Raw genomic sequence first — 24,635 nt, 5'->3', positions numbered from 1 at the left:
AGTGTGAAGGAAAGAACTTTGTGCTCTGTTTGGACTGCTTGATGACTTTGGGATTTTGGGGAATTGTTCTAAGCTTTGAAATATTTTGATTGTCTTAAGAAGAAGAAGAGGGGGGAAAATGGCTTTATTTGTTGAAGAGCGGAATATGGAAAAATGAAGAAAGGCAAGGACCATTGGAGAGAAATTTTTCGCCGTTTAGAAATGGCGCTGGCTACTTATCAGCAAATACAACAATTGAGGGAGGAGGAGGAGGAGGAGGAGGAGGAGGAGGAGGAGGAGGAAGAAGAAGAAGAAGAAGAAGAAGAAGAAGAAGAAGAAGAAGAAGAAGAAGAAGAAGAAGAAGAAGAAGAAGAAGAAGAAGCCATCTTTAACGAATCCAAAAAGCTGATTAAGAAAGGAAGGAGAAAGAGAAGAATGAAAAAGGACTTAAGACCTAAAAAAACATCTAAGAAAGAGAAAAATAAGATGCAAAATCAATACAATGTTAGAAAACAAAAGAAAAGAGAAATGCAACAGAGAGGGGAAGCTAAAAAGGAGGAGGTTAGAAGAAGGGGTGGGGGGTAAAAAGACTGGGTGGGATAAGAAAGGAGGGGAAAAGGGGGGGAAAAGCCACAAAGGGAAAAAGAAATTTTTTTTTAGGGATGAAGGGTAATGTATAACTTTTTTAAAAAAAAGGATTCTGCAAGGTACATAAGATAGTATTGTAGTATTTGTATTAGAAATAGAAAATTAGAATTTTATAAGATTTAAGTAAAGACTAAAATATTAAAGGTTTAATAATGATAGATTTTAAGATGTAATAAAAGATTAAAAGGAATGTTTAAGTATAGAGTTGAATTGACTATTGTGTGGATGTTAGTATAAACTTATTATTGCAGCATTTGTCTCTGAAATAGATAATTGGAATGTTATAGGATTTAATGATTAATTATGTATTTAACTATTTTATAGATTTACTATTTTCTTTTCTTTTTAAAATTAGCAGGTAGAATGTACTAAGCAGAATCAGATGGGGAACTGGGTGTTACCATAAATGTTAATTTAGGGGTGCGATGGAAAGGCATCATACTTCGATTAGTGATTTCAGGAGAAATATTTTTTTTTCTTTTACTATAGGGAATGAGATAAATGGATAATTGGAAATGAATGGACAAAAGATACAAATATAATGATTTAAATTAAGATGAAATAAATAAAATAGAATTAAGAAGAGTGGAAAGCGGGCAGAAGTTATAATGAAGATATAGAATGGTAAATAAGATAGGTAAGGCTATATAAGATGAGCATAAATTTAATTGAAGTCCATATAAAGAGAGGCAACTTTCAAAAAAGAAGTTTTATGTTTTTGTGTTTTGTGTGTCTATATTTGTTTGAGATTTAATAAAACTCTGGAGGAAAGCTAGAGGAGAATAACTGTAAACAAGACAGAGGGAAATATGAATATGATGATGATAAAATGGATAAATATAGTAAAGAAATGTAATTCAATAAGAGTAAAGAGAAACAATGAGAAATTTGCTAAAAGATATTTAAGTGGAAATGGGATATACTAGAATTATGTTGTATAAAGCAATGTTTTATCTGCCTTGTAAAAATTTACAATGGAAAGAGGTTTTATGTGTTTAATGTTTAATGATGTTTTGTTTGTCTTTAAAATTAATAAAATTTGTTTCAAAAAACAACAACAATGAATTCAGAAAGACTTCTTTGCTTGACTTGATCTATTTCGCAGACCTACATCATGATTTTCAGTTATATATAGGCCAAAATCATGTATATCTTGGGTTGTGGGATGAGGTAACTATTGGTTAAATTTATATGCTGCCCATCTTGTTAAAATGACTCTGGATGGTTATGTACCAGCTAGCTGGTAGAGATAGTCTTGGATGTATGACCACAATTGAGCCCAGAATTTCTGTTGCTCAGGGAGACAGTTGTTAAATGATTCCCCCTTCCCCATTTTACAACTTTTCCAGCCAGTTTTTATTTTATTATTTAACCCCATTGATTTTGGTGGTCAGAAGATTTGAAAAAATGATCACATGAACCGGGAAACTGTAACTATCATAAATACATGCTAGTATTTATGGCATGTACTTTGATCATGTGACCATGGGAATGCTGTACTGATCATACATGGGAAAAATGGTTATAAGTCACTTTTTTCAGTGCTTCTTTAACTTCAAATGGTTGTATCTTGAGAACTACCTGTAGTATGTCTCTCTTCACTTTCTCTAAAATGTGCTAAATCAGCCTGATTGTGTTTGAGGCTCTCCTGTTTCTTCTACTGGGTGAGGTCAACACCCCAGTTCCATAGCATTACCACTTAATCCCATTACAGGAATGAAATCATAATTGTTTCCACATACCGGGAATTACTGAATCAAAGATGGAGAGCAGCTGGATTTTGATGGTGAAGGGTTGTTTATGCATGTTGCTGAAGTTAGGGATGAAATAGTATTTCATAACGAAATTCACAAAGTATATACACGCCAGGAACTGTGGGACAGAGAGAAAAAAAACGTGACCTTAGTGATCTATTGGCATCTCAGTGTTCGGACAAGGCATACCAGTTGCCACCTCTCGGCTATGACTAAGAAAAACCTTCTTCTGGTCTACGATCTCAGAAGCTGGATTTGGCTGCCATTTTAATATCCTACAGTACAATGCCCAAATGCTGTCCTCCAACACCAGCCCTTCTTCAGTTTAGTTTTAGTCAATCTGTCACAGATTTCTGCACTACTCACTTCCATCAACTCTGCTCTCTTTCAAACCCCTTTTTCCTTTTGTTTTCCTATGGGATATATTTGAAAATATGTGTTAGGAATATAAGTCACCTAACAGCTATTTGGGTTGGAAATATATAAACCAGGATAGACATTTTAATACTGTATCTTTAAGAAAATGCAAAAGTGTAATTGAGTGTGGTTTCTCAAACGGCCATAAGATGGAGCCAGAAACCTGGGTTGTCTTAGTCTTAGTTTCAGAAGAAGTCTCAGTGAGTCTCTGTTTCCTTCTGTTGGAGAATATTGCCATTCCTGTATTGACTGTTGTTCTTGGATTTGATGTAAGTCTGATACTGAACTATTTTTGACACTGGACTTTGTTATTTGGATTATCCCTGGACTGAACAGTGACTGCCTTACCTATGAATGACTTTGGACTGCTTATTTTGAACTTTGCTTAAACGTTTCTGGAAATAAAAACCGACATTTACTGTACAGTGTATCTATGTGCTGTGTGTGTATTATTCAAACACTTCTCTCAAATACGTCTCCCTGTATGCACTCATTCTCCTAATGGGGAATTACCTCAACACTGGTTATGGGCCCAGGCCATACCAGGCCCAGATAACTGAGAGTTAGTGTGAATACACAGTACTGTACACAGACAGCTGTTTACTGTTTAATTGTGGGTTACTATCCTGGTAAAGATGGCACAAGTCACTTCAACAAGTCTATCACTGATAACCCGGTTGGATGGAACAAACTATGTTTCCTGGTCTATGAAGTGCAGTCTACTTTTGCGTAAAGAAGGTTTATGGAATGTAGTTCAAGGCCCACCGGATGTAAATGCTTGGGATCCAAATAATGAGGATGATGCCAAGAAGCTTGCTGACTTTAAACAGAACAACGAACAAGCTCTTTGTATAATTGGACTAACACTGAGTGACCAGCAGCTAGTCCATATTCGTAGAGAAGAGTCTGCTGCTAGGTGTTGGGAGAATTTGAAGAGGATTTATGTTCATGACAGTGTAGGTGCACACATATATCTTACACGTAAAGTGTTCAGAGCACGTCTTCTGAAAGATGGAGATATGTTAGCTCATTTAAATGTCATGAAAAGAACTTTTCAAGAGCTACATGAAAAGGAACTGATATTTTCAGAGCTGCATCAAGTTTACATCATTCTTTCCTTGTTGGATGAAAGTTATGATGATTATGTGCCTTCACTGGAAGTCCTGACCAGAGATGAACTGACATTGACTGACATAACTGGAAGATTGTTAGAAGAAGCAAGAAGATGGCTGGATAGGGACCAACTGAGGAAGGAACAACCACAAGAAGAGAATTTGTCTTCAACTGCCTATACTGTTAGGAAATGTTTTTCTTGTGGGGCTAGAGGACATATAGTTAGATTCTGTAAGAAGGGAAAACAACAGAATACTGGTAAATACCAGAAGGCCATGAAGAATATTAGTTTAGCTATGTCTAGCAATTCAACTGTAAACCATGATTTATGGGTTGTTGATAGTGGAGCATCGCAATGCATTACTAAAAATAAGGAAAGGTTTGTAAAGATGTCCACAACATATATCATTGGCAAATGGATGGAAGATTAACGCATCAGGTGAAGGTACTGCATATTGTTCTTGTATAAACGAACATTTAATTATGTTACATGTACCTAAACTGAAATTTAATTTGTTATCAGTAAGGGCTTTAGTTAATATTGGTTATGTAGTAACCTTTAGGGGAGATAACTGTATAATAGAGAAAGAGGGTAAAAGTGGTACTGCTAATTTAGAGAATGATTTATATGTAATACATGATGACCAATTGAAGATGGCTAACTCAGTTTATAACAATGTTAAGCCACATGATGAATGTATACATTTACTACATAGATATCTAGGGCACGTCAATTTCAAAATGCTCAAACAAACTGTTGAATTGTCAGAGGGGGTAAAATTGAAACCCTGTAGCAAGTATTTAAACTGTAATGCTTGTAGCCAATAGAAGAGTAAGGTTACTCCAGCAAACAGACTAAATGGGTTTAAGACCAAAGAACCTTTAGAGTTTGTTTTGGCTGACATAATTGGTCTTAAGAAACCAAGTTTAGGAGGTGCCTGCTATATTTTGAGTATAATGGACCATTACTCATGATACTGTTTCTGCTATCTTATGAAAAACAAAACAGAAACATTCCAACATTTCTTTAACTGGCTTAGGTTTGCAGAGAGAAAAATAAAAAGTAAAGTAATTACTTTAGTTACTGATAACGGGACTGAGTTTGTTAACAAAAGATTCCAAACTATGTTGAAATTGGCTGGTGTTGAGCATAAACATTCTGCACCTTACAGACCACAACATAACTCGTTTGTAGAACGAAGAGGGCAAACATTACAAGCCATGGCTTGCACTATGTTATCTGATTCAGGTTTGCCTGAAACACTGTGGGGTGAGGCCATAATGTGTAGCAATCATGTTTTAAACATGATTAAACAATGTAGTTAACACAACAACTGGAGAATTGCCATTCGCTTGTTGGCATGGCAGAAAACCAAATTTAAATTACCTACACACATTTGGAGCTCCAGCATGGGTGCATATTCCCTTACAAGTAAGACTAAAAGGGCAACATAGAGCTAAGAAGTTATTTTTTGTGGATTATGAGGCCAACCATAGATCGTTTAGATTCTGGGATCAAGGAACAGCTCATGTTTATTGTAGTGCTAGTGCAAAATTTCTCGAGCACATTGGGTGGGATAAACTGGAACAGGAATCCAGCAATGATGTTATTATTGACACCCAAATAGTCCCTAAAGATAAAATCAGTAAACCACTAATAGCCATTAAAGAGGAAGAACAGGAAGAAGTAGGAGAACAGGCACAGGAAGAAGTAGAAGAACAGGAGCAGGTGGCACAGGAAAGTCCACCAGTAAGCCCTGTATTACTAAGATGTTCAACCCGAGTAACATGACCACCTGATAGATATCAGGCTAGTGTTGTATGCCAAGTGAATACAGTTCCAAGTAATTATAGTGAAATAAAACTGTATCCTGCTAAGGATCAGGCTGCTTGGCAGAAAAGCAATGGATAAGGAACTGGAATCATTAAAAAGACTGGAGGTATACGAAAATGTTAAGTTACCACCAGGTAAACATGCCATAGGATGTAAATGGATATATAAGCTTAAGACAGGTGTAGATGGGACTGTTACCCATAAAGCCAGGTTAGTAGCACAAGGGTTCAATCAGACTGCAAATGACTATGAAAGTCTGAAGGCTACTACATTAAGGGCGGCATTAGTGTGGGCAGCTAAAGAGAAATATATTATAAATCATTTGGATGTAGAGACGGCATATCTGCATGCACCGTTGCAGTACACTATATATTTAAAGAAACCTTTAGGTCTCAAAAATGATAATACTGATAATAATGATTGCTGGAGATTGAAAAAGAGTCTTTATGGCTTAAAGCAATCAGGATATGAGTGGAACCAATGTATAGTTAAAGAATTAACTAAGATAGGTTTTGTGGCTGGCATGGCTGATCCATGTTTGTTCAAAAGAGAAAGTAATGGTGTAATTTCATTATTGCTATTATTTACTGATGACATAGCATTAATCACCAAAACTGAACAAGAAGCTACTAAAATAATCTCACTGTTAGAGAGGAAATTTAAGATAAAACAGGAGAAATCAAACAATATCTTGGTTTAAAGATAGATAGAACTAGGGGAGGATACAAGATCTCACAAGCAGATAAAATTAACCAATTACTAAAAAGTTTTAAAATGGAACTTTGTAAGCCGGCTAAAACACCAATGAGCCAGGAGTTTAGCCATAGTGATGTTCAAAGTCCTATTTTTGATAAGAACATTTATCAGTCTTTGATTGGTAGTTTATCTTATCTCAGTAATTGGTCAAGACCAGATATTGCATACAGTGTTAATCAATTAGCGAGATTTAACACTGAGCCAACTGAAAGGCACTGGCAAGCTGCTAAACGTGTGTTAAGCCAGTGATCCCCAACCTTTTTGATGCCGCGGCCCGGTACCGGCATCAGCTGGGCGCCGCGGCCTGGTACCGGCATCAACTGGGCGCCATCTTTTTGACGAAAAAGTGCTTCCGGTGACCTCACCGAAGCACTTTTCATCAAAAGATGGCGGCATAGCGCTTCGGTGAGCTTTTCGGGTAGAAAGCCATGGCTTTCTGCCGGAAAAGCTCACCGGCAGGCTACGCCGCCATCTTTTGATGAAAAGTGCTTCCGGTGAGCTTTCACCCGGAAAAGCTCACCGGAAGCACTTTTTTACCAAAAAAAGATGGCGGCGCCCAGCAACCAGCGGCCCGGTAAGACTTGTTCTGCGGACCGGTGGTTGGGGACCCCTGTGTTAAGCTATCTGAAACAAACAATGCACTATGCATTCTATTTGGAGCCTAAAGATGAACTGAGTTTAACTGCATATGCTGATGCAAGTTTTGCTACAGACATAAATACATGAAAATCTACATTGGGTACTGTAGTATTATTGGGAAAGGCATTGATTGGATGGAGGTCTATTCGACAGAAATATCTAAGTTTGTCAACAATGGAGGCTGAATTCTCATGCTTGTCTTTACTATGTACAGATTTAGTTTTGTATAAGCAATTACTAATTGACATTGGAATTGATGTAACAGATTCTATTGTTGTTTATGAAGATAACCAATCAGCAATACAGATGGCTTCAAATATTGCTGTTAAAACAAGAATGAAACACACAGATTTAAGATATTTAAATGTGAGACAATGTGGGCAAAGTAAGATGATTAAGCTAGAATACTGTATGTCAGAAAACAATATAGCAGATCATTTTACAAAGACCCAAGGCTCTATAAAGCATAAGGCTTGCTGCGAGGATTATGGACTTAGAATGTAAGGTTGTATATATTGTCCTACCCCAAAAGGGAGAATGTTAGGAATATAAGTTACCTAACAGCTATTTGGGTTGGAAATATATAAACCAGGATAGACGTTTTAATACTGTATCTTTAAGAAAATGCAAAAGTATAATTGGGTGTGGTTTCTCAAACGGCCATAAGATGGAGCCAGAAACCTGGGTTGTCTTAGTCTTAGTTTCAGAAGAAGTCTCAGTGAGTCTCTGTTTCCTTCTGTTGGAGAATATTGCCGTTCCTGTATTGACTGTTATTCTTGGATTTGATGTAAGTCTGATACTGAACTGTTTTTGACACTGGGTTTGTTATTTGGATTATCCCTGGACTGAAAACTGACTGATCTTACCTGTGAATGACTTTGGACTGCTTATTTTGAACTTTGCTTAAACTTTCTGGAAGTAAAAACCTACATTTACTGTGCAGTGTATCTGTGTACTGTGTGTGTATTATTCAAACACTACTCTCAAATACGTCTCCCTGTATGCGCTCATTCTCTTAAAGGGGAATTACCTCAACACTATGTACTTGTATCTAAAGTTTTAAATTGAACATTTCTTAGGGAAGTGACCTATTTTGTATCAAAGATGACTCAGGACAAATGTTATATCTCATTCACTCAAGGCTAGAGAACTCTAGGAAACTTAAATGGTGGCCTTTGGTCACTCAGGGCTACTTAAATAATTATTGCTATTTACTACCTTGGCCAGCTAAGACACCTTAGGATTCCAGTCCATCTAAGTCTTGTGGGAAAATCCAACAGTCCCAAGCCCATTTCTAATCCAGAGAGGCCTGATAAAACCAACCAGCCAATGGAAACTTAATGTGTTTCTCTCACCTCAACCAGTTTTTGGATGACGTAACTCCAGCGGATGTATGGATCTCTATAAGGAAAGAAGTAGGGATAAGGTTGAGATAGGATGAGAGCAGTTCTCTTTTCTGGGGAAATACAATGGTTACTACATCGTTCTGGGGCTCATGGGTCGTAGCTCCTGAAGCCCATTTCGCCCATTCTTTTTCTCATAGAGCTGAGAAACCAGGGAGCCCCAAAAGACAAGGACAATATGCAAGCAGTTACCTTGGATAGCTCTTTCTGTAGATCAAAGTAGGGCAGAAGAGAAAATATAAGTAGGTTGAGAATTCAGGAGGGCTTATCTTCCCTGGAATGGGGGAAAAAAGCAAAGGAATGGTTGAAGGTACATAGGGTCAAGTAGAGAAACATCAGTTTGTATGCTGAAGAAATAGTTGCCCTGGACACACATGATGCTCAAGCGTAGGCATATTCTCTCTGCATACCATTTCAGCAGGAAAAACACAGAGCTTCATGTGTATGTAATGATAGCAGTAGCAACAGTACTTAGACTTATATACCACTTCATAATGCTTTACAGCCCCCTCTAAACGGTTTACAGAGTCAGCATATTGTCCCCAACAATCTGGGTCCTCATTTTACCGACCTCAGCAGGATGGAAAGCTGAGTCAATTTTGAGCCAGTGAGAAGCGAACTTCTAATATTTGGCACAATTAGCCTGCAATACTGCATTGTAACCACAAGGAGAAATTTATTTATTTATTTATTTATTTATTTGATTTGCCAATTGTTTACAAGATAATAAGTATAAATGTATACATAGTTGTGAATACATGAAATGGTTACATATAAGAAAAATAAAAGAATAAGAGAAACAATAGGACAGGGACGGTAGGCACGTTGGTGCGCTTATGCACGCCCCCTACAGACCTCTTAGGAAAGGGGTGAGGTCAATAGTAGACAGTCTAAGGTTAAAGTTTTTGGGGTTTGGGGAAGAAACTACAGAGTCGGGTAGAGTATTCCAGACATTGACCACTCTATTGCTGAAGTCGTATTTCCTGCAATCAAGTTTGGTGTGGTTTACTTTGAGTTTGTATCTATTGTGTGCTCTTGTGTTGTTATGGTTGAAGCTGAAGTATTCATTGACAGGTAGGACATTGCAATGTATGATTTTGTATACCATGCTTAAGTCAGACCGAAGACGGCGTAATTCAAGGTTTTCTAGTTCTAGAATTTCAAGTCTGGTGGCATAAGGTATTCTACAGCGAGTAGAGGAGTGGAGAACTCTTCTTGTGAAATATTTCTGGACTTTCTCAATTGTGCTAATATCAGATACGTAGTGTGGGTTCCAGACTGATGAACTGTATTCGAGTATTGGTCTAGCAAATGTTTTGTATGCTCTGGTTAGTAGTGTGATATTACCAGAGAAAAAGCTACGTAGGATTAGGTTAACAACTCTTAATGCCTTTTTGGCTATGTAGTTGCAGTGTGCTCTAGCACTTAGATCATTAGAGGTGAGTATTCCAAGGTCCTTTACAGAGCTTGGGTCATCAACAAGATCTTGACTATTCAGCTTGTATTTTATTTTCTGATTTTTTTGCCAATATGTAAGACAGAGCATTTATTTGTTGAGATTTGAAGTTGCCATTTGTTTGACCATTCGGATACATAGTCAAGATCTTTTTGTAGGGTAGCAGTATTGTCTGTGGTATTGAACAGCTTTACATCATCAGCGAAGAGAACGCAATTGCTCTTAATATGATCACAGAGGTCGTTTATGTAGAGTATGAAGAGAGTTGGTCCTAGAACACTGCCTTGGGGAACACCACTATTGACAGGTACTGGATTTGATAGGACGCTCCCGATTTTGACCATTTGTTGTCTGTTTGACAGGAATGCTTCTATCCAGTTATTCAGTTGTCCAGAGATACCATAGGATTTTATTTTTAGGAGTAGTTTGTCGTGTACCACTGAATCAAAGGCTTTACAGAAGTCTATGTAGATTGCGTCTATTGTTTTGCCCTGGTCGAGTTGTGTCGTCCATATGTTTTGCAGTGTAAGAGTTGCAGATTACAGGATAGTTTTTTCCTGAAACCAAATTGTTTATTGGAGAGTAGGTTATTTGTCTCTAAGTGAAGGATGATGGATTGGTTAATAATTGATTCCATGACTTTACAGGTGACGCAGCATAAGGAGATTGGCCTGTAGTTTTCAACTAGGCTTGGGTCTCCCTTTTTGAAGATGGGGATGACTGTGGCTTGTGACCATAGGTTAGGCAAGGAGCTGGTTCTGAAAGATTTTTCAAAGATTATGCTTAGAGGTTTGGCTATGGCAGTGGATAGCTTTCTTAAGAAGTAGGCACATATTCCATCCGGTCCAATAGATAGAGATGGTTTGAGGTTGCGTATTGCTTTTTCAACATTGTCTTCTGTGAAATCAATATGTATTAGATCATTGTTGTTATCTGTGGTACGGCTAGGAAATATTGGGCATGATCCATTGCTGTTTACAAATACTGAGCCGAAGAATGTGTTAAAGATGTTGGCTTTAATGGTGTCGTCGTTGCAGTCTTTACCATCAGGTCCTATCAAGGGAGGGATGGACCTTGAGTCTTTTAGTTTGTTGTTTACAAAATTGTAAAAAGCGCGGGTGGAATTGGTGCTTAGAAGGTTTTCCTCTTGTTTAATGTGATAATTGGTGCATTCGGTCTTTATCTGGTGGCATAGATTTTTGTATCGGTTTTTGAAATTGGCAACGTGACCAGATTTGTTTTTCCACCAGAGTGATCTCTTTTTGGATTGAAGTTTCCTTATTGATATGGGTAATCTGCTTTGTGATTTGGTGAAGGATTTGCTGAAATGTACTTGACCCAGGCAAGAGGTTTCCTTTGCTTTGCATCCATATCCCTTTTCTTAGTATTTTGCTATACTTAAATTCTACTTACAACATCTACGCAATCACTAACAGGCAAATGGAAAGTCTAATCCAATAGTTCCATAGGTTGAGAAAGTGTGTAATACAGTGGTGGGATTCAAAAACTTTTACTACCAGTTCTGTGGGCATGGCTTGGTGGGCGTGGCCATGTGACTGGTGGGTGTGGCTTTTTTCTTGCAGCCCCCACCCGATTTTGGGAACTTCTTAGCCACAGAGAAGCCTCTGGGGGGGCGTTTTTTCTCCCCTAAGACTCCTCTGGGGCTCTGGAAGGAAAAGAATGGAGGGGGGGGGGCTGAGCTCCTCCCTCCATTTTTTGCCTTCCTGGGCCTCAGCAAGGGAATCCTGGCACAGCTGATCTTATCTACAGCTGATTATCGGGAGGGAAAAAAAAGAAAGAAATACCTTAGGCGAATGTCAGGCAGGCAGGCAGGGTGAGCGAGCATCGGGTGGGAGGGCAACCGGGTGAGGGGCATGGCCAGCCAGAACTTACTACCGGTTCGGCGACCCACTCCAAATTCTTGCTACCGGTTCACCCGATCCATTGCGAACCGGCTGAATACCACCACTGGTGTAATAGTAATTAGCATGCCAGTGGTTGGATTACTACCTTATGCTACAACTAGGATGCTGGTGGAAAATCAGTTTGGAGACTATGTGGGCGACTTACAGCCATTGTAATCACCATTAAGTTCCTCCAAGTCAAACTCACCAACTTGGTCCCTGGCATGGAGAAGAGGAGGCATCGATTCTCTCAGAAATGAATAGCTTTTCATCAGGAACCGAATCTATGCCAGAGAGGGAAATGAGCAAGGAAACATTGTGAGGTTGAGTGATGTTATAGATATTCTTGCAGAGGACTTCAGTATTCTGCTATGCCACCTACCTGGCCTTTGGTGTGATGACCTGGAGTGTACCACAAATATAACAAAAACATAAATAAAGGTCCTTTAATGCCTTCAACTTGGCTTCACTGTTCAATTGTTCACAGTTGAAGATTAAACTATTTTCAAAATAACATTCCAAATGAAAGAAATACAGTTCAAAATCAAAGAGCAGATAACGAACCAAAAAGCAAAAACAAACCGCACTGAAGAAAGCTCCATGACAGACCAGGATAATTAATAACAAACGTCAAGAAGATAACCAGGTACAGTCTGTTGGAAGAACGCCAACCAAGATAAACCACATCCAGGAAAATCCACTCTTTGTTTTCAGCATTTACTAGCATGCAGGTCCAAACTCTTATGCAGATCTCACACCTGCAACCCATGAAGAGGCTCATGGCCCTCTCCTCCTGAGTAGACCACATTTTTCCCTGATCCTCTCCTCCCTGTGTGCCCTAGGATGGATAGGGGATTGGTCTGGGTCTGCCTTTGACTGTTCAGCCTGCCTCTGCCCTTCCCCAGCCTCCTTCACAACCTCTAGAGCCACACTTCCACTCCCTGTTGGCTGTTCCTCCTCTCCCTCAGAGTCAGTCTCCACCAGGGGCATGTCATTTGGTACCATCCTTGTGGATATTAAAAGAAAGTAATTACACTCATTAGTTAAGCAGGATGGGTGATCTAAGAAGTTTCCAATGCTCCCTATGGTAGATCCCATGGTGCTCCAGACACTGTCTATCTAGACTTCTCAGACAGAAGTGACCCTGCATACTTATTTGGCTAACTGTCAGTTATACTGCCTGATGATCGTTCTTCTCAACCTCTTGCTTGTATGAAATCTGCTTGTCTTCCAGCTTGCAAGAAGAACATATAATTGAGGCCATGGCAAGTGCCACGGTAAACATTTATACATGACATATACATGACGATGGCTGCTAAGCGTACTGTAGATCTTGTTCAGGGCAATGTATACTGAAATATATGTCTTTAACCTGGCCTACCCTTAATGACTGTATTTGGGGTTTTTCCAGACCATTCAGAGGACACCAGATAGGAGAAAGGTGCCTTAAACCTGGAGTGAGGTTGGTATGTCTTCTCTGTGCAATGGGAAATGAATGGCCTGTGTATGGAAGTATACTTTTATGCTACAGGGGGGCTTCCTAGCGCTTGCTGCTATCTGTACTTTCTACGCTGAGATGCCATGGGACAACTGGAATTCCTTCACAAATCCAGCCTCACTTCAAACTTCAACATTAGCAACCCCCATTTCTGTTTAAGAACTCTTTTCCCCTGTACCCACTTTCTTTGTGCCATACCTGCCATACCTGCTCAAAGTGCCATACCTGCTCATAGAGGACAATTTTTCGGGAGCCAATTCCCAAATTACAATAGACAACAATATAGACGGGGAAGAAGCCCAGCACTGCAGCGTGGCAGAGCAGCAGCACCACCACCAAGGAGACCGTCCAGAGATTGGGGAACCTGGTCATCTTCAAGCAGCCTGACCATATTTGCAGGGCCTGGTAGGGCAAAAATAAGGTGTAGAGGAACATGCAGAGCCAGGCAAAGAGTGCTGTGGGCAGCTGTCGAAAGCCAATGATAAAGAGCTCGAAATCCAAAACAAAACTGTGAAAGACAAAGAAGAAAAAGAGCTCTAAGGATGTTGCAAATTAAATAGGCACTTTCTTTGGGGCATCCCCAAGATTCAGTGGCATAATTGCTGAAAAATGAAGGGGATGGGTTCTGCTATTTTGAGGAGGTAAACTCATGAAAGTTCCTGTTAACTCTTCAAAATAGACAGAACAGAGTTAGAATGAAGGAAAACCCACCTCCAAGTGAAAACATTATGATGAGTCGCCCTCATTTCGTTCATAATCTTGTTTTGTTTCATAATCTTTATTTCATAACCTTCATAATTTCAACTATTGCTCATCCTTAAATATTGGACCCTCAAACAGGTTCCTCTTCGAATTTAAATGCATTAGAAATAGAAGACTGCGAGGTTTTTGAGGGGTCTGTCATATTAGGAACATTATTCAACATTCCTCTCAGAATAATGTCTAATTCTTTTTTAGTACATCCTCCTGAGCTTTAAGGGGAGTTTCCTGCAACAGTTGTGACAGTTGAAACCATTAAGCAGCAAGGCCCATTGTGACTATACGCTGTATACTTTATTTGATCTCTTATGCAGGGGTGGGATGCTACCGGTTCGGCTTTGTTCTATAGAACCTGTAGCTGTGAAGAGCAGCTGACACTGAACCGGTTCGATGTTTGGCACACCTGCCTGCCCGGGGTCTAGGCTGTCCTTTATTCCTTGCTTTTCCCTCCTCAGCTGCTTTGCATGACACAGCTGAGGTTGAAAAAGCAGGAAATGAGGATTTTCAAAGCGCAGCACTTGTCAGCTGTCCAGGAGGCACAGCTGATGATTTCCTGCAAACGCTGCACAAACAATAAAACTGGCAAATCGTTCCACTGGCTGGCTCCACCCCTCCCTGCCCACTCACTCCTTACCTGGCATGGGAGCCATCCAACATGCCTGGTTTGGTAAGTTGCTATTTTTTTTGACCTTCTGCTCTGCCAGGAGATTTAGATTAGGTAGAAAGTAGAAAATCCTTGGATTTCTTGCTTTCTAGCTAATCTAAAAGCAGAGCCAAACCTTCCTTAGGACTGAAGCTTTTCAGTGGAGACTCAGGTAGCCGATTGCAGATAGATAGATCTCTAAGTGAATCTGTGATTCTGTGAGCAACTCAATCTGCCTGCCTGCTTTGCCTGATTTTGGGTAAAAGTTGCTCTTTTTTAATCTAAAATTCAATATTTACATAAATATTTATAATATTTACATACAAGCCATTCCCATCCACTCACATGACCACCAAACCATGCCGTCAGAAAGCCATTCCCATCCACTCACATGACCACCAAGCCACATCCACAAATTAGGCCACACCCACATAACTGGTTGTTAAGAAATTTGAATCCCACCCCTATCTATATGGCTACATAACCAACCACTGTACCAATCTGTATGGCTATATAATAATCCTCTGCTACCATTTCTATAGAATAAAACAGAATTTCTAACAATGCTTCAGCTTCAACAGAATTGCAGATTATTTCAAGGGTTTGACTATCATGGACATTTCTTTCTCCTTCTTTTCCTTTGAGGAATTATTTCATTTGTAAGGCTTCCCAATTAAAAAACAGCTCATGGCAGCATACAACATTAAAAACAGATAAACACTACAATGAGCAGAATGGGCAAAAGGCTGCAATAATAGCAGAACCAGATTTTTCATAAGTAGATGGAGACTGGCTCAAAACTGGCTTCATGTTTTCCCATGAATGAAGGCAAATATACATATCCCAGGATAATGTTGGAGGATTCAATCAGGGTCAGTTGCCAGGACTAGAGGTTTAACTTTCCAGGTTTCAGGATTGTGTAGGAACCCATCTTCAGGGAACTTCTCTCACCAGAATGTTTGTTTGTTTGTTTTCCAAGTCTTTCAAGGTGTGTCGCTCCGATAGACTGAGCATATTGTTTGGTTTGTGTGTGATCAGCACTGCCAATACTTTTTGCCCAATGGCATGTTTTTCTAGCTCTTGTATCTCTGATCTGTTAAATATAGAGTCTACTGCTGCTATAAATTCTCTTAGGGTGGCATCACTCTCTCATTCTGTTGAGAGAGAAGTTCCCTGAAGATGGGCTCCAGCATTTTGAAAGTGGAAAGTAGAAATTAACTCTTTCAGCCCCCCCAGCTCTCAGTAACACAGTAAGACTTACACTTGGTTGGAACTTTTAAAATATCTTAAAATACCCTTAATTAAAACTAATTGTTGAGATTGTCTACAACATCTGTACTTATATTTATCTATATATTGAAAATTATATTGGTTGATTTTCTTTCTTCTTTTTTCTCTTCTTTCTCTTTCTCTTTCTAGTGGTTTACTTTTTGTGATAAAAATATTTAAGTTCATATACTTATAGACTGATTAAAATTTAAAGAAGGATATATATTTATAGAACTAGGGATCATTTTTGTAGTATAAATTAAGGATATAATTGTTTTCACTGATTGAATATTAAGAAAAAGATAGATAACTATTTATTTATAATATTGACTGTTTTCCTACTTTAGAAAATTATTATTGATATTTAAGGTTTAGTTGAATATAGAACTGCAATTTTATATAATTATATTGACAGTCAGAGTGGAATAAATTAGGAAATTGATTGTATAAGTTAAATAACTAAGTAATCAACTAATTAAATATCCAACAAGTTAATATATTATAATTAACAGACAGAAATATATAAGAATATATAAGAATTAATATAAGTGTGAGAATTGTTAACTGTTAATATAAGTGTGGTTCCTGATATTGGGATTGACCTGTAAAACTGCATGGTTTAACTAATTTTTGAAATTTCTGGAATAATTAAAATATAGTACAAGATATAAGATTGTAGACTACACTGTAGAATAAAGATAGAGACAGAAATTAGGGGATCATTGAATGGTGGTGTGGGAGAAGATAGAGAAAATATTAGGAGAACAATATAGAATATTACAAGAAATGACAAGTATCATGACCACCACAGTGAAAGCTGGGAAGAAACAGACTTTAATGACAACTGCAGTGATAGCATCCCTGGCCTCATAAAGATCAATAGAAGGAATGTTTGCCACAGATAAACCAAACCCCACGATGAACATGCAGACTGTGCAGACTGCCTTAATAGCAATACAGGAAAGGATGACAAAGCTACAGGAAAATATGACTAAAAATCACGGAGAAATGAAAACAGAAATGTAAGAAGTGAAGAGAGAAGTGAGAAATGATACCCAGAAATTAGATGAGAAAGTGGGCCTGATCCAGGAAGCATTACAAAAACATGATCAAAGACTACAAATGATTAAGGAAAGACAAGAAAAAAACAGAACAAAAATTAGATATGGTGGACCAGAGAATGAAAGAACGGAATAGGAAAGTGGAAGACTCACTGATCCAGTTGGAGATGGACAGAGCCTCATTTTATCTGCAATTCCAGAACGTGGTGGAGACAAAAGAAGATTTGGCAGTAATAATGGCCAAAATAGTTGCAGAGGTTCTCCAAAGAGATAAAAGAGAGATAATTAATGAGTTGGATGAGGTCTATCGAATATATACAAATTACGCCAGACAAAATAGACTGCCAAAAGAAGTCCATGTACACTTTGCGTGAAAAAAGTGAGGGACATAATTTATAAAATAATTAGAGATGAACCAATGTCCTATAAAGGAAAAGAGATTATTACATTGAAACAAGTCCTGAAAAGAGTGCCTGAACAATGGAGAGAATATCGTTTCTTAGTGGCCTGACTTAATAAAAACAACATATTATTTAGATGGATAACACTGGAGGGAGTGTTAGAGTTGTGGCGGGGGAAGAAAATTAAGATAGACACTCTAGATAAAGCGCAAGATTTCCACAACCAACTGGTAGGCACAGAAGAAATGGGCAGGAGTAGAGAAGAATTGGAGCCTTAAAGTAAATTGGCAATTCATGATTCAACAGGTTAAGAAGATGAAATTTGGGGATAGATTTTGAAAAAATGATAGGTCAATATACTTGAACCAGAATGCCCATATAATGATTAATGGAGAAATCACAAATTCATTCGAGATAGGAAAAGGAATTAGACAGGGATGTCCACTTTCACCTCTGCTCTTTATCATGACATTAGAAATTCTGTTGAGAAGTATTAGATCGATTCGGGAGATAAAAGGATTAAAAATTAAGCAAGAAGAATACAAGGTTCAAGCCTTTGCAGATGATGTTGTATTCTTTGTAGAAGAACCAATAGAACCAGGACCAAATTTAATCAAAGAAATAGAGAAATATGGGGAAGTGACTGGCCTAAAAATTAACAAAGATAAAACTAAAATGATAACAAAAAACCTAACAGATAGTCAAAAAAAGGAATTAGAGGAAGTAATGGGCTTACAAATTGTTAAAAAAATCAAGTATTTAGGAATTTGGCTTACTTGCAAGATGCTCAATTATAAAAGAGGATAACTATATAAAGTTATCTATAAAAAGAGATTTAGACAAATGGGGGAAGATACAGTTATCAATGTTAGGGAAAATTGCGACTATTAAAATGAACATCTTACCAAGATTATTATTTCTTTTTCAAATGATTCCTGTAAAATTGGATAATTTTTTTTTTAGTGAATTAAACAAAATGACTATGAAATTTGTGTGGGCAGGAAAAAGACCGAGGATAAAGTTGAGTGCACTACAAGATAATATATGTAGAGGTGGATTTGGACTCCCTGCATGGGAACTATATTACAAAGCAGCAGCCTTAATGTGGATTAAAGATTGGGTTAATCTGAGGAACAGAAGAATATTAACCTTAGAAGGACATGATTTGCAGGTGGGGTGGCATGCCTTCATGTGGAACCCTGGAAATAAGACTTATACTCATTTTAATAGACACGCAATACGAAACTCATTATTGAGAATCTGGTGAGAAATCAAGCACAGACATTATATGAAAATTCCAGGGTGGGTATCCATCATGGAGGCATTGATACACCCCGATGCACTAGAAATTGGAAGTAGGAGTAAATATTATGATGTTTTAGATTCCAAAGGAATGTTAAAAACAAACCAAGAACTCCGGGACCAAGGGATACAGATGGATTGGTGGCCATATTTACAACTTAAAACAAGGTATAAAAAAGATGCAGAGCAAAAAGTATTGGGAAAAAATACGAATATGGATTAGAGAAATCACGAACATTCAGTTAGAACTCAAGGTTGAATTTTTTTTGTTGGGAACAATAAAAGCTGAAATCGCAAAAGAAATAAAATATTTAATTTTACATATAATAACTGCAGCAAGGATAGCATTAGCTCAATGTTGGAAGGGAGATCAGATGCCAACGGATAACTTGATAATCCAGAAGATCTACGACTGCACGGAAATGGATAAACTTTCCTAAAAGTTAAACGATAAGGAAGACTCAAAATATTTTACAGTTTGGGAAAACTGGTATAATTGGATAAAGGATAGAAACCTGCGAGTAAACAGATAGGGAAGGGAAAATATAAAGATGTTATGATAGGAGTAGTTACCAGATATAGGAAGTAAGTATTGGAATTTTTTTTGATAAAAACACTTTCTAATCAATTAGAAATGTTTTTGTTTTTACATTTATTGGTTATGTATAACTTTTTGGTTTCGTATTTTATGAAATGTTTTGTATTACGTATATATATATTTTAATGTTTAATAAAGTTTATTTTTATTTTATTTTTTAAAAATAAGTAGGCTACTAACATAGAGAAGAGTGTTTGGATGCCTAACAAATGTGGCATTCCTCACTTAAGCTTAATCTCTAGGCAAGCATAGGAGTGTCCCAAGTGTTACTGCTCAACAGGAGCACAAAGACAACAAGAAGAACAAATTGCATTTTTTTAGCTACTAGATGAACAGTGACAAGTGGGAGGAGATGCAGCAGGATCGGGCTCCCTGCATGGGCCCAAAGCCTTGGTAGGGACCAGTAGTGGGATTCAAATTTTTTTACTAGTGGTTCTGTGGGTGTGGCTTGATAGGTGTGGTTAGGTGGGTGTGGTCATGTGACTGGGAGGGTGTGGCTTTGGTTTTTTTTTTTTTTTTTGCTTTTTTGCAGCCACCCTCACTCATTTTTTGGGCCTTCAGGGCCTCAGGCAAGCCGCCTGGGGGGGCGTTTTTGCTCCCAGAAGGCTCCCCTGGAGCTCAGGAAGAAAAAAAATGGAGCTTGGAGGGGGCACGCAGCACCCCCCTGGCTCTGTTTTGAGGCCTTCCTGGCCTCAGATAAGGAAACCTCTGGGGGGCGTTTTAGCATCATATCCCCAGAATTAGCATACATCAGAAGTCAGACCTTCTACCCCGCCCCCTCTTCTGAATCATACCGTCCTTCATCGATGGAATCCACAATGATTTGTTTGAGGACAAAGATACAGAGCATGGCCACAAATATGTGATGGATTGTGCGGAAATGTTCCACCTCCAGTAACGTGCTGTAAAAGAGAGACAAGTTGCCAGCAAGTAAGTAATAGATGTTGGGAGAGATGGGCGGCTGGAGATCATTGGACAAGATTTGGGTCCCAAAGATTTTCATCTGGTCTTCTGTGCAAAAACTTTTAGTTTCACTTGTACAAAAGACATAACATTCAAGTGGCTGGTGGGAAAATGTTCCATCTCTTATGATATACAGGTAGTCCTCAACATAGGACCGCAATTGAGCCCTTGGACCAAGCAGTTAACTCACTCCTGCTGAGACTACACACAGCCTTATTCTAATATGCTAGTAATAACTTTGTGCTAGCCACCTAATCAACCTAATCCTTTCAAAAATACTTCCTTTTGTTTCCCATCTGCAGTATCTATTCTTTTTCCGGCACCCACCAAAGAGTCTTGGAATTGTGTGGCTATGGAGAATGCTCAGTCCTTATCGGGCTGTTTCCAACTCTTGTTCTTCATCAACACTGGAATATCAATTATTTTGTCCAAGGCCACCTTTGGAACCTGAGGCCTTAGAGATCTGGCTAGTTTACACATTGTCCCTCTGACTAAGTCTTGTTCATATCATGACCTGGCATACTTACTCAAACAAGGACCATTGAGGGACAAAGACTTTCTTCTTCACTATCTGACCCTTCTCTCTGCAAGATAAGATAACAAAGCAGGTAATATTTAATAGATCTCTCAAAACTCTTCTCACCTCAGAGAAGGGGGTAAAGGTAAAGAGTCCCTGAGGATTTTACTCCACAGTCATTGATGACTATAGGAGGAAGTGCTGATCTCTGTCTCAAGTCCAATGAGCCAGCACTGTCTGATGACCATATTTTCCCCATCCCTGTTCTAAAATCAATTGCAAGGAACCTCTTCCACCTGCTTTGCTTCTTTGCTGGGACCACGCTCAGTTGCTGGGGTCTGGAATGAGCTGCTTCTTCCAAGGTCTTGTCCGAGAGATCATTCAGCTGATTGTGTACCTGGTCTAATACCTTCGCCTTCATTACCTACCAACAAAACAAAGGGAATTTAATGATGCCCAGGCCTATCATAAATAGATTCCTAGAATACATTTAGGTGATGGACACTGTCATGGAATTGCACCGATGATGTCCAAATGGAGTCAGAGATGCTGATAAGATCGTGCAGTTTTCTATAAATAAATATATTTACAGTAGGAACATTATGAGGTAAATTGCAGATAGCACACAGAGCCCACAGAGGAAAAAGGTGGGATACAAGGAAACTCCCCCTTTACTCTCACAGCAACTAATCACAACTTAGATTCCCTCATGCAATGGCTAGCTCTCCTCAACCAATTAGCTATAACTATGTGTTCTTACTCATTGTCCAGTTGCTTTGCTTCTTTGATCTGTGCTAGAAGCCTCCCTTGCCCAGAAAGCCTAGTAAACCTCTAGGACCTTGTTCACAGTTTTTGCAGCATAAATTCAGTGCCAGAAAAATAAACACAGATGGCTGATGCTTCATTTAACATCTTTATAAATATATTAAGTAAATTTTACAATACCAGTTGTAGATTTCTCCAACATGGAACAAACTCAAACAGAAGCAGACATGTTACAGGTTCAGAGCTTAACAGCAACTCAACTTCAGCAGACAAGCAAGGAAGTTAGTTTCATTTTCAATGGACAGACTCAGAGCTTAACATAGAGTCAGAGCTGCAGAGCTTAACATAGAATCATACCTAGGCTACTTGTTTCAGTTTCCAAACAGTTCTCATTGGCTGACTTAGTTGCTATGCCTATTCATTGGCTGACCTTGTTACCATGCTCTATTCCAGTTCATGAATATACTGTGACAGACTTAATCCTCTATGACAGGGGTCTCCAACCTTGGCAACTTTAAGACTTGTGGACTTCAACTCCCAGAGCTTTGCTGGCTGAGGAACTCTGGGAGTTGAAGTCCACAAGTCTTAAAATTGCCAAGGTTGGAGACCCCTGCCTATGACAAGAATAGAGACCATGTCACTGTAGAGCCATAGAATTGACCATTTTCATCATTCTCGATAACTGATCATTCAGGGAGAATATTTGTTTCTCTAGTACCAACTCCTTCCTTCTTTTATTATTACCTATTACAATATCTATTATTACCTCCAGGTGTCTCTTCCATTGGATGCGGGCAGTGATTTTCTCCAGGTGTTCAGCTTCTCCTATAGAGTTAGAAACAGCTTCATTTTAAAAGCATGATTTGACATTGGGTGAGTGGAGGAAGCTAGTTTATTGCTTGGATTAGACAGAAATCTTCTCATTGTACAGAGTTTTTTGTTCTAAATTACTACTTCAAATTTCAAGCATTTGTTTCTCCACTCTTCACATTCTCTTTCCTTTGGGGTGGATAAAGCAGGTCCAAAACTATTTCTATCAGGCTTCTGAAGTATTTTATATGGTATGTTTTTATTCAGTTTTGTAGCCTTTTTTAAAAAGCAGATTTCCACACTATAGTAACAGCTTTTAACCAGCAGATCTGGAAGTCTGTGTTTATCGTACAATTCTATTTTGCTTAATTATTAAAACAGCATAAAACATTACCATATCATTCTAGTAGATTTGGAGGAAGGAATATTGTCAGTACCTGTGACAAATAGTAGAGTTTAGTACCAGTAGTCCTCAACTTACAACTGTTCATTTAGTGAAGTTAACAATGGGACTGAAAAAAATTACCTATGACCATTTTTCACACTTACGACCATTGCCACATTCCCATGGTCATAGGATTAAAATCTGGACATTTAACAACTGGCATGTATTTGACGGTTGCAGTGTACTGTGGTCATTAGATCCTCTTTTGTGACCCTCTGAGAAGCAAAGTCAACGGAGAAGCCAGATTCACTTAACAACTGTGTTAAGGTCTTGTGATGAAAATTTCCCAATGTTTTCTTTGTAACTAGTTAACTAAGATGTTCCTTGTTCCCTTCAACTAAATGCTTGCATTGTTTTGTCTTTGAAAGATGAACTTTAGCATTTCTAGACAAATATTAAAGGCACACCTGCTCTTCATGCATAACGCTTGATCTTTTTTGTCATAATTTTCTATATTATTTCTTACTGATGTGTGAATCAACAATTATCGGATGCTTGCCTCTCTGCCCCACTTCATAAGATTTTGTCAGGTCCAAAACCAAGAATGATATGCAGTACTTCTTCCCAGCTGAGTTCTTTATTATTTCAGACCTATAGACAGAATCTTGCCAAACCCTGGACTCTACTACCTGCATCTACAATACACTATTAGGGAGAGGCCTCTTTCTCCCACATATAATGTCTGGACTGAACTGTCTCCTTACCCCTTTGTGAATGCACCCCCTTCCCTCCTGGGGATCCAGCTCCTTACTACATTCCATCACATCTGGAAATGATTAAAGATTGCATCTGCCATCCTTTCTGTAGAACCCATTGTTACAACTTCCCTCTATTTCCCTCTTCCTTTAATGTACATTTGATCATCTCCTGTTCCAGAATCCCTCCCACCCCTACAATTACTTTGTGAATAGGGAGAATTCTCTGTATTAAGGAGAATACATAGAACATACACTATACCTTTAACTACAAGTTCTGCAGTGTTTTAGCAAATGTTCAGAATGGCAGGAGCTTCTTGGGGTTGAACTGCAAAGCATTTGGGGGCCACAATGTATCTTTCTAGTAAAGTAATATAAGGCTTTTTGCTGTGGCTCCCAAAATGCTAATCTCTGCATAGTACTACCTAATTCCAAGACCTAATTGAAAATCCTCAGATAATTTATCCACAGCAAGGCCATCCCCCACCCAACTGTGCAACAAAATATATCATCCATGCCCCTTAAATGCCTCCTTACCATTGAGTATTTGTGTTTCCTCTTCTCCCCTGGCCTGCTCCTGAGAACTTCTTTGCCTCATGCCTCCAGTGCTCATTTCCATTGGGTCCATGATGGTTCTGAAAGTAGAGTTTCTTAGGTTAGTTTCAGACTCTAGCCCAGCAGTCAGATAACTAATTCACCAGGGGAGGAAATAAAGCCTCTGCAGTTGGAACTGCACTTCCTTAATGCACCAATGAGGTAACTGGTATCAGGTAGTGACCTTCCTACCCTGATTAGCAAGTTTTACATTTTGAGCTGCACAGAAAAAAGTTGTAATGGAGCCAAATTTTAAGAGCTTCCATTATTCACACCATTTTATTTTCTGAATCAAATTAGCAAATATTTATTTCTTACAGATGAAACAATTCCATCTGAGAGTCAGTGCAAAGGAGCTATTTATTTCCCAGGCCCTACAATTTGAAGATATATCAAGGATAGATTTTCTTGG

General features: G+C 38.6%; 1 protein-coding gene across 4 annotated transcripts in view; it reads right to left on the bottom strand.

The window, feature by feature from the left end:
* Nucleotides 1-24,382, bottom strand: part of LOC113428273 (sterol O-acyltransferase 2-like) — a 96,169-nt gene extending 71,787 nt beyond the window's left edge. The window contains exons 1-10 of one of the 4 annotated variants that reach the window (XM_087952816.1): nt 24,167-24,382; nt 22,446-22,504; nt 21,211-21,338; nt 20,925-20,981; nt 20,229-20,336; nt 13,627-13,909; nt 12,112-12,187; nt 8,736-8,817; nt 8,496-8,541; nt 2,370-2,499 (exon numbers count right to left, since the gene is read on the bottom strand). In XM_087952816.1, the coding sequence (XP_087808942.1) occupies nt 2,370-2,499; nt 8,496-8,541; nt 8,736-8,817; nt 12,112-12,187; nt 13,627-13,909; nt 20,229-20,336; nt 20,925-20,981; nt 21,211-21,338; nt 22,446-22,504; nt 24,167-24,257 (1,060 nt within the window). In that variant the 5' untranslated portion in view covers nt 24,258-24,382. The remainder of the gene's footprint in view (nt 1-2,369; nt 2,500-8,495; nt 8,542-8,735; nt 8,818-12,111; nt 12,188-13,626; nt 13,910-20,228; nt 20,337-20,924; nt 20,982-21,210; nt 21,339-22,445; nt 22,505-24,166) is intronic. The other 3 variants (XM_087952818.1, XM_087952815.1, XM_087952817.1) reach the window with 3 other exon arrangements.
* Nucleotides 24,383-24,635: the final 253 nt, after the last annotated feature.

The sequence above is a fragment of the Notechis scutatus genome, chromosome 1, assembly GCF_049901735.1.
Source record: "Notechis scutatus isolate UNSWTSFEM ecotype Mainland chromosome 1, rNotScu1.2, whole genome shotgun sequence".
NCBI lineage: Eukaryota > Metazoa > Chordata > Lepidosauria > Squamata > Elapidae > Notechis > Notechis scutatus.
The sequence above is the reverse complement of the archived record's forward strand: the minus strand, read 5'-3'. Positions and strand labels throughout refer to the sequence as shown.